The 19,540-nt window shown below is 40.9% G+C and overlaps 1 protein-coding gene across 1 annotated transcript in view; it reads right to left on the bottom strand.

Moving 5' to 3' along the window:
- The window catches only part of LOC126209990 (endothelin-converting enzyme homolog), a 309,515-nt gene extending 293,067 nt beyond the window's left edge, over window positions 1-16,448 (bottom strand). Inside the window, exons 1-3 of the mRNA XM_049939099.1 lie at window positions 16,436-16,448; window positions 16,302-16,377; window positions 5,439-5,545 (exon numbers count right to left, since the gene is read on the bottom strand). Coding sequence (XP_049795056.1) covers window positions 5,439-5,545; window positions 16,302-16,377; window positions 16,436-16,448 — 196 coding nt within the window. The remainder of the gene's footprint in view (window positions 1-5,438; window positions 5,546-16,301; window positions 16,378-16,435) is intronic.
- Between the last annotated feature and the right edge of the window lie 3,092 nt (window positions 16,449-19,540).

Here is a 19,540-nt window from a genome sequence, read left to right as displayed (position 1 = left end):
ACTTTGCTAGCGATGGTTCACTGTCTACATACGCTCTCATTTGCAGAGACGACAGTTTAGCATAGCCTTCAGCTACATTTGCTACGACCTAGCAAGGCACCCTATTCAGTTACTATAAGAACTATCTTCAAGAATGTATTCTGAACAGATAATATTGTGAATTATGTACCGTCAAGAGCGACGTTCATCATTAATGGATTAAAGTTAAGTATCAAACTAATTACGTCCGCTTTCTGAATTCTCATTCCTTGTCATGTTCCAGACCTCACGACAGTATAGTTCTTCCCTCCTCACGCCAGCCTGCGTGAGCTAAAACGCGTGCATTTCGGCCTCCACTCGTAACACGGTGTTGGCTCTTCTGCCAACACAAAACATTGTATACCATAATTTTTGCAGAAACACTACAGAGTTTACAGCTAACGACTATCTAGCTGGATCGAATGGGTATCTCTGTAGCGCCAAAAAGAGACGGTTACAAGACAAACAGGATTGGCATAAAAGTGGAAATGTATCTACGTTCTGAAATTATAGGGCAACAGGAGGCATTAAAAATGTTGACAGATTTCCACATCTGGGGAGCCTTATCTGTAGATACAGACCTCACCACCAGAACTGGAATCGCTTTTGCGTTCTTCGAACGACTGTTACCCATGCGGCAGTTAGAATCTATATGTGCAGGATGGCAGTTATTGCACTATATGAAAAAAAGTAAATTAGTTACAAATTACGGCGTGCATACACTTTATTCAAGGTGTAAACGTTACTACAGGTATTTGGATTTAGGTTATGATATGTTCGGTATGCCAGACGTCATAATTTGTAAACAAATATGATAGTATACATGTGATGTCTTACGACTGTGACAGGAACCTGTGACCACTGGATACAGTGCCATAAGACCCTAAAAAAAAAAAAAAAAAAAAAAGGTCAATCCACCTGATGATGGAGGTTTAAACCTTTCAAACGCGTCGTGGAGATAAATAAACAGTGACTGGTAATAGTAAAATTGTTGTTTCATTTCAGCCCGCATCTCGTGGTCGTGCGGTAGCGTTCTCGCTTCCCACGCCCGGGTTCCCGGGTTCGATTCCCGGCGGGGTCAGGGATTTTCTCTGCCTCGTGATGGCTGGGTGTTGTGTGATGTCCTTAGGTTAGTTAGGTTTAAGTAGTTCTAAGTTCTAGGGGACTAATGACCATAGATAATAAGTCCCATGGTGCTCAGAGCCATTTGTTTCATTTAATGCCAATGTAATTAGTTTCCATCCTTTATTGAAAGGAATGCCAGTGATGCTCCTGACATCACCTTGTATCCAGTCGGCCTGGTTCGACTTCTATGGTCATATTAACACACAGAACACTCTGTTATGGCCAATGGAGAGTTGTCGAACTATCCTTGAAACTCGTTGGAAACTGGTGTGTGGGTAGCAATATTGAGAAGGGCAGCAATATCTAGAAGGCCCGGTAGTACGTAGATCGTTATTTTTCTGAAGATACCGTGAACAGTAGACGTCATTGTTTAATGAACAACGATTTCACTGGCCAACTAAAAGAAGATGAAATCATGGTTTCAACAGGATGCCGCTACTGTGCCCACAGCTGACAAGACTGCACGACTTCTGGAAGAGTTTTTTTCGTTGTGTCATCTCAAAAAACTATGGCACCCGCGTCCGCAGGGCTTTACTCCACCACACGTTTCCCTTCCGGGTGCAGCAAAATCTGTAGTGAGTCGAAGTCGGTCACATATGCTCTGTGACTTAAAAATTGAAATAACAGCGTACGTGAGAAGCATATCACAATCAGATCTGCAGAAAGTGCTTTCCAATAAAATTAAGCGAGTTTAGACTTGTATAGCTATCGGTGGACATCGTTTCCGATATACGTTGTACCAGCACAGCGACTTCGTGAACACTCTGTATATCAGGTTATTAATGTCACACAATAAAACCGTTGTTGTTGTTCTTGTTGTTGTTGTGGTCTTCAGTCCTGAGACTGGTTTGATGCAGCTCTCCATGCTACTCTATCCTGTGCAAGCTTCTTCATCTCCCAGTACGTACTGCAACCTACATCCTCCTGAATCTGCTCAGTGTATTCATCTCTTGGTCTCCCTCTACGATTTTTACCCTCCATGCTGCCCTCCAATACTAAATTTGTGATCCCCAGATGCCTTAGAACATGTCCTACCAACCGGTCCCTTCTTGTCAAGTTGTGCCACAAACTCCTCTTCTCCCCAATTCTGTTCAATACCTCCTCATTAGTATCTAATCTTCAGCATTCTTAGCACACTGGACTCGCATTCGGGAGGACGACGGTTCAATCCCGTCTTCGGCCATCCTGATTTAGGTTTTCCGTGATTTCCCTAAATCGTTTCAGGCAAATGCCGGGATGGTTCCTTTGAAAGGGCACGGCCGATTTCCTTCCCAATCCTTCCCTAACCCGAGCTTGCGCTCCGTCTCTAATGACCTCGTTGTCGACGGGACGTTAAACACTAACCACCACCACCACCATCAGCATTCTTCTGTAGCACCACATTTCGAAAGCTTCTATTCTCTTCTTGTCCAAACTATTTATCGTCCATGTTTCACTTCCATACATGCCTACACTCCATACAAATACTTTCAGAAACGACTTCCTGACACTTAAATCTATACTGGATGTTAACAAATTTCTTTTCTTCAGAAACGCTTTCCTTGGCATTGCCAGTCTACACTTTATATCCTCTCTACTTCGACCATCATCAGTTATTTATCTTCCCAAATAGCAAAACTCGTTTACTACTTTAAGTGTCTCATTTCCTAATCTAATTCCGTCAGCATCACCCGAGTTAACTCGACTACATTCCTTTATCCTCGTTTTGCTTTCGTTGATGTTCATCTTATATCTTCCTTTCAAGACACTGTCCATTCCGTTCAACTGCTCTTCCAAGTCCGTTGCTGTCTCTGACAGAATTACAATGTCATCGGCAAACCTTAAAGTTTTTATTTCTTCTCCATGGATTTTCATACCTACTCCGAATTTTTCTTTTGTTTCCTTTACTGCTTTCTCAATATACAGATTGAATAACATCGGGGAGAGGCTACAACCCTGTCTCACTCCCTTCCCAACCACTGCTTCCCTTTCGTGCCCCTCGACTCTTATAACTGCCATCTGGTTTCTGTATAAATTGTAAATAGCCTGTCGCTCCCTGTATTTTACCCCTGCCACCTTCAGAATTTGAAAGAGAGTATTCCAGTCAACATTGTAAAATTCTACAAATGCCGGAAAGTAGGTTTGCCTTTCCTTAATCTTTCTTCTAAGATAAGTCGTAGGGTCAGTATTGCCTCACGTGTTCGAGTATTTCTACTGAATCCAAACTTATCTTCCCCGAGGTCGGTTTCTACCAATTTTTCCATTCGTCTGTAAAGAACTCGCGTTAGTATTTTGCAGCTGTGACTTGTTAAACTGATAGTTCGGTAATTTTCACATCTGTCAACACCTGCTTTCTTTGGGATTGGAATTATTATATTCTTCTTGAAGTCTGAAATAAAACCATAGGCTAATAAATTTTTCATATAGTCAGCACCTCTGTTACAATTATGCATATGGCACTTAAATTTTACATGTATATGACGATGGTTATTTGGCCAATCGTTCTCACTGTATCTTTTCTACATATGCCACATAGATATGATCAATGCGTGTACTCAGATCTGAAAATGGTCACTACTGACTGAAATCAATAACGTGATACGCAAAATTTCTCTTGTGATCCATTGTTGAAAAAAATTTACATATCTTCTCCGATTACTTTGAAAATTTTGCTGCGACTTCATCGCAACATACGAAATACTGTGAGTTATTTGGGACTGCCATGGCGTGGTGCTAACGTATTATGCTGTTAAGGTGCAAACTGTTACAGGAGCATATAACTGAGAGCTCCTGACCAAGTAATGGGAAGGCTCTCAAGATGAAACGTCGAGAGAAGCTGCCCAAGAGGTGTCTTTTCGCCACAACACTGTAGCTAATTCTTTTCGAAATCAAAGTCTGCACGCTCCCTGTATTCGATGACGCCACTTTTTCCTATTTCCTCAGATGAAGCAACTGTTTTGTGACAAGAATTTCCGGAATCACAACGGTAAGGTTTGTGAGGTGGAATGTTTCCTAATAGCCAAACTGTGGCCTTCTGTAACCAAGTTCTCTCTGTCGCATAGAGGTGTGTAGACAGTAGAGAAGTACTGAAATAATCACAAACTTTCATTGTCACGGCTTGATTTTTTCGAGGTGGTAATTAATACTTTACGACTTAACTTCATAGAAATGGTAGTCACTTCCCTGAAGGTCTCTGTAAACGAACTTATATGTCAAATTTACTTTTTGGTATCCACGGGTCTGTCAAATAAGCTCCCAGCACGGGTCTGTCAAACAAGCTCCCAGGAGTACAAGTGAATGGACTTATCACTTAAGTTTATCAGACTTAACCTAAGTTTTGAAGCAGCTGTCACGCTATGTGTACTGCCTGCACTGGCTGATGAGAGCGACCGTATGTGACGCCACTTGCCATTTACTGTCGCTCCCGTCAGCAACTGTGCCGGGTGTCAACTTAGTCTGTGCGGGCAGTACGGTGTCGCAAAGTATTTTGATACCATTGGGACTGGCAACGATGCAGACCAATTTCTTCTCTCATTGACTTTAGCGCTGTGTACAAAGAAGAAAAGGAAAACGAGATGCTTGTCCAAGGAATGGTTGAAACTCAGAGATAAATGTACCCATGAAAATGTGCAAGAGGACTCAGAACCTGATGATTATGTCAATGCACAGTCAAGTTTTTAATAACTTGTTGGAGTTACTTCCCACTCACCTTGAAAAAGAAGGCAGTTATGCGAAAATTTATCCAGTTTCACAGTGATTCTCTACCAGTTTGAGATATCTGTCAAGTGAAACAGATTTCGAACACTGTATGACAGTGTTATGAAAAACATGTGAAGCAATATTTAATTATTGTCTGTATGTATGTCACATGGAGATTATTGATTTTTTTCTTTATGTCTACCTGTGTAGCATTTCGATGGGAAAAATGGGACACCTGTACCATTTTGGTAATAGCCTGTAATCTGCTTCTTTTGTCCTTACAATGCTTCGATTTTAGTTTACACTATTGTGGAAACTAACGACAGAATCTTTTTTCTTTTCCAAACATTCGTTCAGTCTGTCATCTCGAAATCTGTATTGTTTGAGAAGCCCCAGTGTACACTGTCAGAACCGAATGTCAACATCGGCCGTGAAACAAAATTCCTCTCAAACGCTTCAAGCACAGTGTATGTTTGACAAACACGTCAAACAAAGTATCACACTGTCAAATAATTTGATAAACATGTGATGTTTGATAAATTGTTGGGCTTGTATGGAGGTAGCTCCCCCTTCTGTGATGTTGCATAGCTCGGTCTCCAGAGTCTGTTCATACTCACAGAGACAGGCGAGGATGATGAGGGCGATGAGCAGCGCCGCAGCGGTCAGTCCGAGAACTACGAGCAGCATCAGCAGGCGGCGCTCGCGTCTCGTCGTCCTCTTGAGGCTGTGGACAGAGAAGCAAGGCGTGAGACGTCGGTGAGGTGAGCGTCTGCTCGGCCAGTTTACAAGATCTGGAGAGAAGAGCCGCTGGATGTTTTGACCGACACCAAAGTCAAAGTGTCGAAATGTGAGCTGCACAGACTGCGTATTTCGTCTTTATAGCACGTTTGTGTTAGTTGTCCCCCAGTCATCCCCACCTGATTTTGATGCACAGTATAAGTCTTTCCTAGAGCTATGCTGTCATCTGAGGGCTGTTACATTTCATGCCTTGGCAAATTTATTTTATTTAGCTTGTGCGTAGTGTCATCCTGTCAACAAAGTCATTGGCAAAACCTGCCGGAATCTGTGCGTGTGAACTTTATTCTCTGTGTTACGGTACTTTAACTGTTGGTGTATCGCATTTTGTGAGGTGGAAATTGACGCCAAACCTACCATCTTTCCAAAATGGGCATTGAAGACAGTAAAAGCCGCAGTCAGGCTGACTGAATACAGACCGACAGTCGTCCCTCTGCTGCATGATGTGGCTCAACTGGACCTGCTCCTCGATTCGCATTTGGCTCTGCCCTTGTCGTGGTCTTTAACCTGAATACTGGTTTGATACAGCTCGTTAAACCAGCCTGTCCTGTGCAAGTATTTTCATCTCTGCATTACAACGTCCAATGTCCATCTGCACCTGCTCGCGACATTTAATCTTTTGCCTCCTTCTACAATTTTTGCCTTCCAAGCTTCAGCCTTCTACCCGACTACCATACACACTACTCCTTATTACCTCAGAACATGTTCTGTCAACAAATCCATACTTTTTGTCACACCGTATCACAAATTCTTTCTTCCCCCCCCCCCCCCCCCCCCCTCATTTTGGTCCAGTTCCTCCTCATTAGTTTTCCAGTCCTCCCATGTAAACCTCAGAATTCTTCTGTAGGGTCATAGTTGGAAAGCATCTATTCTCATGTTGTCTGTTCTACTTATGATCCAAACTCCACTTCAGCAAAGGACCCGCTCCTGACAATTACATTCAGAAACAACTTCGCAACATTGAAATTTATCGTTGATGTTGACAAATGTTTAAGTGTCAGAAATGTTTTTCATACTACGCATTTCTGCGTTTTATTTTTTATCTATTTAGTTAATTTATTTGTATGATGCATATATGTGGACTGAAGTGACAAATAAAAACTTATGCTGAGATCAGGATTCGAACCCGAGTCTCCTACTCACTGGAAAGACGTGCTAACCACCACGCCATCCTGACACAGTGGCTTTGCACAGCTGTACGGACTACCCTAGCGCGCTTCCTCAATCGAATTCGCATTCTCACCTCAGACCACTTGGTATTCAAAAGTGAATGGAAACTTGGACTGAGGAGGAAGGGATGCTACAGTAATCCATGCAGCTGTGCAAAGCCACTGTGCCAGCGTGGCGTAGTGGCTGGGAGACTCGGTTTCGATTCTCAGCCTTGGTACAAGTTTTCATTCACCGTTTCAGTCTGCATATACAGGGTGTCCCATTCATCATGATCACCCTAAATAACTGTTTGCCCAGATGCAAATTACAAAATGTTTGAAGCAGATGTTCTTTAGTCGTCAGGGGGACATCAATCAGCATGATTGCCTTCGTTGTAGCTTTGTTTTTTACAAAGGTATGAACAGCGGTATGACTTTTTTAAATGGCACCCTGCAGTTTTTGTTCGGTAATTCATTTCCTCTCCTAAAGACCTAACCAATAATGTGTCACAGTGTACCATTCACTGAAACACAACGTTATTAATTACACAACACAACATTGACGTTGACGCTCCCAGCGCTTAGTGGAGGTACTCGGGGCAATGGAACACATCCACGTGCTGACGTTGACAGAGGAGAAATGTAAACATAAGTAGAATGCACACCCATCATTCCGTCAACCATCGTCACTTAAAGAGTTGTCTGAGTAGAAAGTACACCAGCGAAGAGAAGGCAGAAATGCTACTCGTCTATGGGGAATGTAAGTTAACAGAAAAGTAATTGCAATACTGTTTTCCTATGTACGGGTACATTCAGCACAGTAGCTTAGACCTTTTAAATACTGTTGTGTAGAGTAGGCATACAGTAAAGGCTGTCCTTCCTACAAACAGCAGCGACGTAACGATTCTTTTATTGTTGTTGTTGAAGGTAGGCGCAATGCTACGCAGGTAGCGGAGCTGTACAGAGAGTGATATCCTGACAAGAAACCACCTTTCCGACGGATGTTTTCTCGTCTTGTTGCGACGCTTTCGGAAACGGGAAGTTTCAACCCACGACAACGCAATCGTCGTAGCACTCGCACAGACAAAGCTGCCGAAGTTACTGTTCTCGTTTCCGTTGCTTTGAATCCACAGGTGAGCGCACGACAGCTTGAACACGAGATTGGCATTCCTAAAACCAGTGCACATCAAATTCTTAGAAGTCACCGGTTCCATCCTTACCATGTACACCTACATCAACAATTACATGGGAATAGTTTCCAGAATCGTGTACAGTTCTGTCAGCGGGCACAGCAGCAAATCCACGCCAACCCGAATTTCTTCTCCAGTGTTCTACTGACCGATCAATGTTCCTTCTCAAACGAAGGACAGGTAAATACAAGGAACATGTGTTACTGGTCCAGCGACAACCCACGATGGCTTAGACAGATGGAACATCAGCGTCAATGGAGAGTTAACGTTTGGTGTGGGATGCTTGGTACTACAATTATTGGCCCTTATTTCATCAATGGTAGTCTAAACGGCACAGCGTATGCCAACTTCCTCAGGCGAATTCTTCCTCCTCTTCTGGATGAAGTACCGCTAAGAGCCAGAATACTTAGGTGGTATCAACACGATGGATGTCCAGCACATAATGCCTTGCGTGCACGTCGTGTTCTGAACCTAAGGTACCCTGCCAGATGGATTGGTCGAGGAGGAACAGTTACTTTGCCTGCTAGGTCTCCTGATTTAAATCCTCTGGCATTTGGCGTGGGGGGGGGGGGGGGGGGGGGGAGGGTGGAAGGGATGCATTAAAGACGTTGTCTATCGAGATATTCCAACGACTCCAGAGGAGATGCAGGAACGTATCGTGTTTGCTTGCAGTTCTCTTCAGCAGGAAACACTGGAAGCAGCAAATAATTCTTTCAGTCAACGAGTACACCAGCGTATCAGTGTCCAGGACCACCACTCTGACCACCTCCTGGGTAATGGTACAGGAGAGTCAAAGTCAATTTTGTGTTACGTTTTTACTTGGTTTTCATTTGTTTTCTGACAACTCCAGCAAGTGGACGAGTTTGTGATCCCAGGCTCAAAGTGAATGTTGGGTTATGTAATTAATAACGTTGTGTTTCAGTGAATGGTACACTGTGATACATTTTTGAATAGGTCGTTAGGAGAATAAATGAATTACTGAATAAAAAATACAGGATGCCATTTAAAAAAGTCATACCACTGTTCATATCTTTGTAAAAAACAAAGCTACAACGAAGGCCATCATGCTGATTGATGTCGCCCTGAGGGCTAAAGATTAGGAGATTAGATTAGATTAGATTAGTTATTCGTTCCATAGATCCGTGTTGAGGAGATCCTCGTGGATGTGGAACATGTCACTTTTTTTTAAAGCTGAAATAATAATACTAATAGTAGGAATATATACAATACATCATTTATTTCTATTAAAAAATTCGTCAATGGAGTAGAAGGAGTTGGCCATTAGTAAGTCTTTCAGGCTCCTTTTTAACTGATCTTTATTTGTAACTAATTTTTTTATGTTTGCTGGCAAATTATTGAAGATGAGTGTTCCTGAGTAGTGGACCCCTTTTTGAACTGAAGTAAGTGCTTTCAAGTCCTTGTGCAGATCACTTTTGCTCCTGGTATTGTATGTATGAACTGAGCTGTTTGTCGGAAAAAGAGATATATTATTTAGGACAAATTTCATTAAGGAGTAAATATACTGAGAGGCAGTAGTTAGTATACCTAGTACTTTGAAGAGGTTTCTACAAGACGTCCGTGAGTTTACTCCACAAATAATACGTATTACACGCTTTTGGACTCTGAAAACGTTTGTTTGACTTGAAGAGTTACCCCAAAATATTATACCATATGACATTACGGAATGAAAGTAGGCAAAGTATGCAAGCTTTTTCACTTTTATGTCGCCTATGTCTGCTAACACTCGAATTGCAAATACAGATTTGTTAAGGCGTTTCTGCAGTTCTGTGGTGTGCTCCTCCCAACTGAATTTATTATTGAGGTGTAATCCCAGGAATTTAAGACTGTCAACCTCTTCTATCTGCTCTTCTTCGTACTTTATGCACATGCCGGGTGGAAGCCTCTTACAGGTTCTGAATTGCATATAGTGAGTCTTTTCGAAGTTGTCAGTTGTCAGTGAGTTGGCTTTAAATCATTTATTAATATCCATGAAAATATCATTAGCAGATCTTTCTAGAACTACCCTCGACATACTATTTATTGCAATAGTTGTGTCATCTGCAAACAAAAGGAACTCTGCTTCTGGCTGTGTAACTGATGAGAGATCATTAATGTACACAAGAAAAAGCAATGGCCCTAAGATGGATACTTGTGGGACACCACATGTAATTTCTTCCCATTCTGATGATGACTGATGACTTAATTCACTAGTCCCTTGCACTGACACCCTTTGTTTCCTGTTAGCGAGGTATGACTTGACCCATTTTGCAGCACTGCCCGTGACACCATAGAGTTCTAATTTATTTAAAAGAGTGTTGCGGTTTACACAGTCGAATGCCTTTGACAAATCACAGAAAATACCTGCTGCTTGTAACTTGTTATTTAATGAATTAAGTTCATTTTCACTGTAGGTGTAAATAGCCTTTTCGATATCAGAACCCTTCAGAAATCCAAACTGTGTTCTTGATAATATGTTATTTGTGGTCAGATGGTTGAGAAGCTGCCTGTACATTACTTTTTCTAAAATTTTTGAGAATGCTGGCAAAAGTGAAATCGCTCTTTAGTTTGATGGCATCTCTTTATCCCCTTTCTTGAATAGAGGCTTAACATCTGCATATTTCAGCCAGTCAGGAAATGTCCCAGTTATAATTGACTGGTTACACAACTTAGAATTGTACTAAACTCACAACAACATGCCTTAATTAACTTTGTTGATATTTTATCGTAACCACTAGAATGCTTTGTTTTTAAAGATTTTATTATGAATGTTATTTCTTTTGGTGAAGTGAGTGACATATTCATGTACCTGAAGCTATTTGTAAAGGGCATTATTTACTGATCCTGACAATCCCATTCTATCAGTAATGGATATAAAGTACTTGGTAAATAGATTTGCCACACTATGCCCATCGGTTACTAATGTGTCATCTACCCTTAGTGCTATTTGCTCCTGTTCCTTTCTGGTTCTACCAGTCTCCTCTTTCACATTATCCCATATTGTTTTTATTTTGTTCCATGACATTGCTATATCCTTCTCGTAGTGCATTTGTTTAGATGTCTGAATTACTTTTTTTTATATTTTACGGTATTCCTTGTATTTAGCTAAATCATCAGCACTGGAGCTATTCTTGGTCGACAGATACATTTTCTTTTTTGTCTTACAGGAAATCTTTATTCCTTGTGTGATCCATGGTTTTATTATAGACTTCTGTTTAATTTGAGTAACTTTTAGAGGAAAACAGTTTTCAAACATGGTACTGACATTGTTCATGAATGTGTTATATCTTTCATTCATGTCATGAGCACTATAAACATCATTCCAGTTCATATCTTTGAGCAGTTTTCTAAAACACTCAATTTTTGGTTGATTGAATACTCTCCTGTACTCAGATTTAGCAGTATTGATAATCTGCTTAGAATTTGCATCTAAAACAAGGAGCTGCATGTCATGATCTGATAGTCCATTTATTACAGGTTTTATGATATGATTTTGTTCCTTTGATTTGTCTATAAAAATGTTATCAATGGCTGTCCTTGAGGATTTAGTGATCCTAGTTGGAAGGTTTACAGTGTGAGTTAGATTGAAAGACAACATTAGTAACTGCAGTAAATGTTTACTGGAAGATTGAATTAGAAAATCTGTATTAAAGTCACCAGCAATCAAAATTTCTTTGTTTCTTCCTGTTAAATAACCCAAAAGAGCTTCTAGATGATTTATGAATAGATTATAATTTCCAAACAGAATTTATTAATGTCAATGTTCTTGAATTTATGGCAGTTTTTAATAAATGTGGCAACTCCTCCTCCATCCATATCTACTCTGCAGAAGTGGGAAGCTAGCTTAAATCCTGAAATGTCTAACATATCTATACCAGTGGTCACTTGATGTTCAGAGAGGCAGATTATGTCAATTTGGTTAGATGAATTCATTTCATCGATGCAAATGAGTAGTTCATCAACTTTATTTCTGAGTCCCGGAATGTTCTGGTGTAATAAAGATAACTGATACTGCATTCTAATGGGATTATAACTGCTTTGGTGAAGATGCAGTTTCTGATTACTTTCTGTTAAACATCGTTTAAATGGAGGCTGTATGCTAAAATTTGACTCCTGTTCATCTGTTTTCTCAAACTGAGTGTGCCTGCCAATCTCTCTTAAAACTCGTTTTCTTCCCCACCCCTTCCCTATCCTAGAAAAGGTATCCCTCTGACACCTGTGACCACTGGTATTTTAACACTTGTGACAGTGTCCCCCGTTAAGTTTTCTGCGATCAACCCAGACAGTTTTCCCTTCCCTTTCCCATTGAGGTGAAGGCCATGCCTAGTGTAGTCCCACCTATCAATAGCATCCACAGGAATCAAACCAATATGGGACCCTATATCCGTCCTAAGCAGCCACTCCAACTCCATGTTCACCCTCCCTACAGAAGAGTTCAAATGAGGCCGATCATGGCGTCTCAACACAGACACAAATCCCACACCTGTATGCTTCATTGCTGATGATATCTTCACCAGGTCACTCTCTATGGAATATTCAGAGTCTATGTCAATGCTGTTTCCCGGACCACCCACTATAATCACGGCATCCTCCTTCGTGAAATCCTTGCATAAAGAACCTATATCCTCTGTTACCTGACCCAGATCTGCACTAGGCTTGAAAAAGTTTGTGACCTGGTACTCTGGACCTAGATTTTCCTGCAGTAGTTGGCCAACACCTCTACCATGGGAACTACCTAACAACAGAACTTTCTTTCTCTTTACAAATTTCCCTACCTTTTTCAAGTCCTTGATAGCTTGTTGTGCTCTTTCTACAGCTTCAGCTGCATGAGGCTCATCCGATTCTGACTGAGGCAACAGGTCAAATCTATTTTCAAGATTTATCACAAAGCTGTCTGATGCTCTCCTTGGCCTGTTCCCCGTATTACCTGTTGCCACTTCCCACCTCTGTTCACCCTTCTCCCTCTTTAACCTGTCTAGATCCTCCCTTGCCTTGTCTAGGTCAGCTTGAAGATCTGCAATTTTCCCTTGCTGTTCCAGTATTTTCCTATCTCTACTGCAGATCCTACAATACCACTGGTGAGCCTCATTTATGTCATTTCCCACGCCACTACATTCGCCCCAATGAAAGAAACTGCAACACCCATCACACCTTAGCCCGGAACTAACGATCCTACGGCATATCACACACTTCTCACTCATGGCAAAAACAGAAATCGTATAAACTGATTTAAGTACTGACTAATACGTAAACAAAGGACCCTAGAAACTGTTCAGGCAGATATAAATAAATTGAAAGAGTAATGAATAAAAAAACTGGTGATTACATATAAGTTTAAGTCACTGTTTAGTTACGATACGCACGTGTGAAATTAAGCCTAAAATCTGTGCTATAGGCGCGAGAAGGAAAATAAACTTCTTACCCCGTTTAATCTTATTTAACACTTCACTAACACTTCCACTAATGTAACAATACTTATAATATATTTATACCAACTGGAAACGTTTACCTATAAGTTTAACTTACTGCTTACTTACGATTCGCGCGCGTGAAATTAGGCCTAGGATTCGTGCTACAGGCGCGAGAAGAAAAATACGCTTCTTACACCGTTTAATCTTATTTTACACTTCACTAACACTTCCACTAATTTAACAACATTTATATTATATTTACAACACCTGTAGACTTTTAAAAATAGCTTGATAACAACACTTTTTATAATTATTTAGTGCAGCAAATACTCGAAGAGTCCGCGTCGGCGCAGTGTTGCCAACACAAAGAAGAACATTTGCTTGAAACATTTAGTAATTTGCATCTGGGCAAACAGCTGTTTAGGGTGGTCAAGTTAAATGGAACATCCTGTATAAATCACACGTACTTGGAAAGGTATCTGAAAAGTATAGTTTCATTTGATTTAATTTGATCTGAGTACATCAGCCCTTCTCTTACTTTGTATCAGGGTTTCATGCAAACAGTAACTCTTTAACATCATAGTTACCTAAGAAATAACAATTTAAATATGACAAGTAGTATTAAAATGATTTGAGTGTCTATAGTGACAATGGGAATCAATAATACTATGAACTAATAAACATAATATTGGCAGTACTTCTGCAACTGCTGCTGCTGCCACTAACAATAACAATAGTAATAATAACGACCATAATACCAATAATTATAGTGACAGATATAAAAATAATTTGTATTTGTACAAAATAGGTATTTTCTGGTATAGGTAGTTATGAGTAAAGGAAATTTACGGAGACTGCAGCAGCTAGGAATACTGGGAAATATGAACGATCTGGTTGAAAACAGGGATGTACAGGGTTAACGAGTGCATACAGGGACAATGGTATAGTCTTACTTCCCTCATCAGTTATTCTGCTGTCAGAATAACGAAACTCATTTGCTGCTTTTAGTGTACCGTTTGCTAATCTAATTTCCTCACCATCACCTATTTGATTGGAGTACATTCCATTATACTGGTTTTAGTTTTGTTGGTGATGATCTATAAGCTTTTTTCTAGACACTATACATTCTGTGCTAACTTTGGAAGCTGAAGAAGTGAATTAAAATCTCTACAGCGACCGGAATTCGAACCTGGGCCTTCTTGTTTAGTAGGCAGGTATGCTGACCATTACACCACCACAGCATTATGATCATTGTACCTGCACGAACTACCCAAGTCAAATACCCTCTCCAACACAAACACTCATTCAAGGGCTCTCCGACATTAGAATAGCACCCCAGCATCGGACGTAATGGGGAAATCCTATATTACATGCGATCCTGTAGGTCTTAAATTTAATACTGGGGTGCTATTCCAATGTCGGAGAGCCCTGGTAATAGTGACAATATAAGGGAGATGTGAATTCGTTTTTGTGTTGAGGAGTGCAGGTCTGTTGACAATAATGCTGTGGTGGTGTAATGGTCTGCGCATCTGCTTTGTAAACAAAAAGATCCAGGTTCTCGAGTCCTGTCTGGAACGCAAATTTTAATTCATTTCTTTAGCTTCCAACGTTATCGTAGACAAATTAGAGATTTTAAAATCTCAGGGAACATTTAATTTAAGAACTACACATTCTGTTCAACTCCACTTTCAAGTCCTGTGCCGTCTCTAACAGAATTACGTTAGAGGCAAACCGTAAGTTTCTTATTTCTTCTCCCTGAACTCTCCTTTTGTAAATTTATCCCTGGTCTCCCTGACAGCTATCTCAATGAACAGACTGAGTAACATGGGACATGGGCTACAACCCTGTCTCACTCCCTTCTTAAACACTGCTTCCATTTCATATCTATTGAGTTTTATAGCTTCAGTCTTGTTTCTGTCAAGGTTGTAACTTTTCTTTCCCTATATTTTATCTCCTCTGAGTTCAGTTTTTCAAAGAGGATATTCCACTCAACATTGTCAAACGGTTTCCCTAACTCTTCAATTACCGTAACTGTAGGTTCGTATTTCTTCAGTCTGTCTTCTAAAATATGTCGTAGAAACAGTACTGCGTGTTCCGACACGCATCTGAAAGCGAACTTATAAAATGATAAACAGAAGTAAAACAGGTGTAATGGGAAGCAACATGTGCAGAAGATACGACGCTGGTGTAACTAGACTAAGAAAGGAGACGTCAAAAGTAGTAGGGAAGAAAAATAATTGATGATTTCAGGTATAGGGAGGATAAAAAATGCAAGAGTGTTATTTCTGAAAGAGAGACATTTGTCAAAAGAATATTCCTTTCTGAACGTCTGTGTGCGGAATGTAACCGTGTACGAATATAAAACGTCGACAGCATACGGATTGGTTCCGTGATGGTGTTACAAACTTTTTTCCAGCATAAATCGGTTCCACGTTAACTCAATACAGTACCTACCTAACTTCGCTGCCATACGATAATCTGAGCCCTCACTGTACCTCTGTGAGTACGTCTAGTTTAATTATAACCACCTGGTAAATATAACCGTCATCATGTAATATTAAGTGATTTGCGGAGTGTTTGTGTTGACGTGAACGGGTATTTTAACTGTGCACTAAGATATTTTTGTTAGTAGGATGGCCTGATGCTGTTACTTGGTACCGAATCCTGTTTTTAGTTGACGAAATAATGGCCCAACTGTAGATCGAAGGAAGTAAAATTTTTTTGTTGCTTTGTTGGTCAATGTTCCAAACGACAAGATGTCTGGAATACGTTTATGTTAATTAGTTATTTATTCGTTCCACGACCATCCGCTTTGGCCCACATGATCCCACGGAACGTGCTAAATTAACAAATTTTAAAAATTCAATAATTAAAATAAATATACTTTCTATGTTGCTCATAAATTCGTTGCCTGTATAATGTGAATGAAATACACTTACTAAGTGGCCCTTGTGTTGATCGGTATGAGATCTTCATGGCTGGATGCTCCTATGGTGGAAATAGTCGAGGTTGAACCTGAAAAAGAAGGAAAAAATGGTTACTAATGTAGGGTGATTGTCTACAACGCCTTTACCTTCTGGACACATGATTAGTTTGAGACCAGTTTTCGAATTGTGCCGAAGGCAACTAAATTACCTTTTAAGTTCTCAGCTTATGTTGCGGGGTGACTCTTATTTCTTGAAATAAGAGCAGGGCTAGGGAATGACCATCAATTCAGATAGAACTAACAGAGACATTGGAGGTCCGCAACGGATGCGGGAACAGAATTCGCCTAATTTACACTCGCATAGCATTGTCTGCGGACCTGTGTTTACAGTCGTAGTACCAACTGAAATACCGATAATGGTGAGTGCACTTTCATGTCGTCAAAATTTGTGAGAGTTTTTAGTTATTATAGTTCTTAAATCAGTTTCGAGACTCATGTTCTTCTCAAATTTTCTGATAAATGCTCTTAAAATAATGCATTTTTCTGAATCGTAATTTATTGAAATTTATGCTAAAGCGATGTACTAAGCAGTAATGTATAGAAATTATTATAACACAAGTACTTGATGGCACAGAGCAGCAAACAGCTAAAAATACGAGTTTTGGTGTAGTTTCAAAAGAACAGTTACCGATTTCGAATTGATACAGTTTGTCTGCATAGTTCCGTCAAAACACATGTTAAGTGAGTTTACAGGTGAGTTTTCCTAGAATTTATATAAATAAAAATGTAAATGTTCGTTTGTTCAAAATAGTGCATCTCCGAAAGCTATTGACGTATTAATTTCAAACTTTGACAAAACATTGCATTGAAATACAGGCGGATTTTCAGATAACCATTTCTTTTAATAGTGTGTGTGTGTGTGTGTGTGTGTATCTTCCCTGTTATTAAAGGGACATAAATTTATGTACTATATACATTTAAAAAAATAGGCAAATGAAAGCAAGCGTGTTTACCAATGGAACGTTGTGTCAAAGTTTCAAAGCAATCAGTCGAAAACTTTCGGAGATTTGCTACTATAAACATCACATTTCTCTATTTAAGTACAAACGTAGATGCTCGTTTCTTCAAAATCTCAAATCTCCGACAGTTCTGATTTGCTTTGAAATTTTGACACGACATTGCATTCGAATGCTCAAACGTTTAAATGTTTTTATATGCCTACTGGAACGCGATCTGGTACGTATATACACTCATGCTCATAAATTAAGGATAATGCTGATACACGGCGAAACAATGCTCTGGTGGGCGATTTGCGGGTTTAAATCACCTCGGGGTATGACCATACGGTGCATTTGACCTGCGGTCGTCACACGGTGGTACTGGCAGAGGTGTGTTGGTGCATGTCAGACTACGGTGCAGCGAATAAGTATGCAGACGTTTTCAGACGTGATAATAGTGACTGTGTGTTGAAAATGGCTCAAAGAACACATATTGATGACGTTATGAGGGGTAGAATAGTACGGCGACTGGAGGCTGGTCAAACACAGCAGGTCGTAGCACGGGCCCTCTGTGTGCCACAAAATGTGATTATGGCAACGATTCCAGCAGACAGGAAACGTGACCAGGCGCTAGAGTACGGGACGTCCACAGTGTACAACACTACAAGAAGACCGATATCTCACCATCAGTGCCCGCAGACGGTCACGGAGTACTGCAGGTAGCCTTGCTCGGGATCTTATCGCAGCCAATGGAACAGTTGTCTCCTTACACACAGCCTACAGACGACTGAACAGACACGGTTTATTCGCCCGGAGGCCTGCAGGGTGCATTCCACTGACCCCTGGTCACAGGAGAGCCCGTAAAGCCTAGTGTCAAGAACACAGTACATGGTCATTGGAACAGTGGTCCCAGGATATGTTCAGGGACGAGTCCAGGTATAGTCTGCACAGTGATTCTCACCGGGTTTTCGTCTCGCGTGAACCCGGTAACAGATACCAACCCCTTAATGTCTTTGAGAGGGACCTGTATGGACGTCGTGCTTTGATGGTGTAGGATGAGATTACGATTGGTGCACGTACACCCCTGCATGTCTTTGACAGAGGAACTGTAACAGGCCAGGTGTATCGGGACGTCAGTTTGCACCAGTATGTCCGCCTTTTCAAGGGTGCAGTGGGTCCCACCTTCCTACTGATGGATGATAACGCACGGCCCCACCGATCTGCCATCGTGGAGGAGTACCTTGAAACAGATGAGACAAATGGAGTGGCCTGCCTGTTCTCCAGACCTAAACCCCATCGAGCACGTCTGGAATGCTCTCAAACGACGTATCGCTGCACGTCTTCAAACCCCCACGACACTTCAGGAGCTCCAACAGGCACTGGTGCAAGAATGGGACGCTGTACCCCAGCAGCTGCTCGACCACCTGATCCAGAGTATGCCAACCCGTCGTGCGGTCTATGTACGTGTGCATGGTGATCATATCCCATACTGATGTCGGGGTAGATGCGCAGGAAACAGTGGCGTTTTGTAGCACATGTGTCTCTGGACTGTTTTCGCTACTTATCACCAATACCGAGGACTTACAGATCTGTGTCGTGTGTGTTCCCTATGTGCCTATGCTATTAGCGCCAGTTTTATGTAGTGCCATGTTGTGTCGCACCACATTCTGCACTTATCCTTAATTTATGAGCATGAGTATATATATAATGGATGCAGTAAAAGGGGGAACCTTACAACAATGTGAATGTTGATTTGTTCAAAGTCTTTAATCCTTCGAAAGTTGGTGGCCATTTGCTTTGAAATTTTGACACAAGTTGAATTCTAACACGAGTGTGTATTTAGGTACCTAATTCATTAAGACATGTATAGCGTCAATATCTCAAAATGTACCTTTTCGATTTACTTCAGAGTTTTACATGTTGCTGTAACAAACGCTTAACCACATTTAAACTATATATTTTTTAAAATATAGAACCAAAAAAATACAAAAGTTCAAAAAATGTCCGACAGATGGCGCTTCATCTGATCAGAATAGCAATAACTAGCATAACAAAGTAAGACAAAGCAAAGATGATGTTCTTTACAGGAAATGCTCAATATGTCCACCATCATTCCTCAACAATACCTGTAGTCGAGGAATAATCACTACAGCTGAAAAGCATGTCCGGAATTATGGTGAGGCATTGGCGTAGGATGTTCTCTTTCAGCATCCCCAGAGATGTCGGTCGATCACGATACACCTGCGACTTCAGG

This window comes from Schistocerca nitens, chromosome 10 (assembly GCF_023898315.1).
Source record: "Schistocerca nitens isolate TAMUIC-IGC-003100 chromosome 10, iqSchNite1.1, whole genome shotgun sequence".
In the NCBI taxonomy this organism is placed as follows: Eukaryota; Metazoa; Arthropoda; class Insecta; order Orthoptera; family Acrididae; genus Schistocerca; species Schistocerca nitens.
This window is presented reverse-complemented; position numbering and strand designations above follow the sequence as displayed.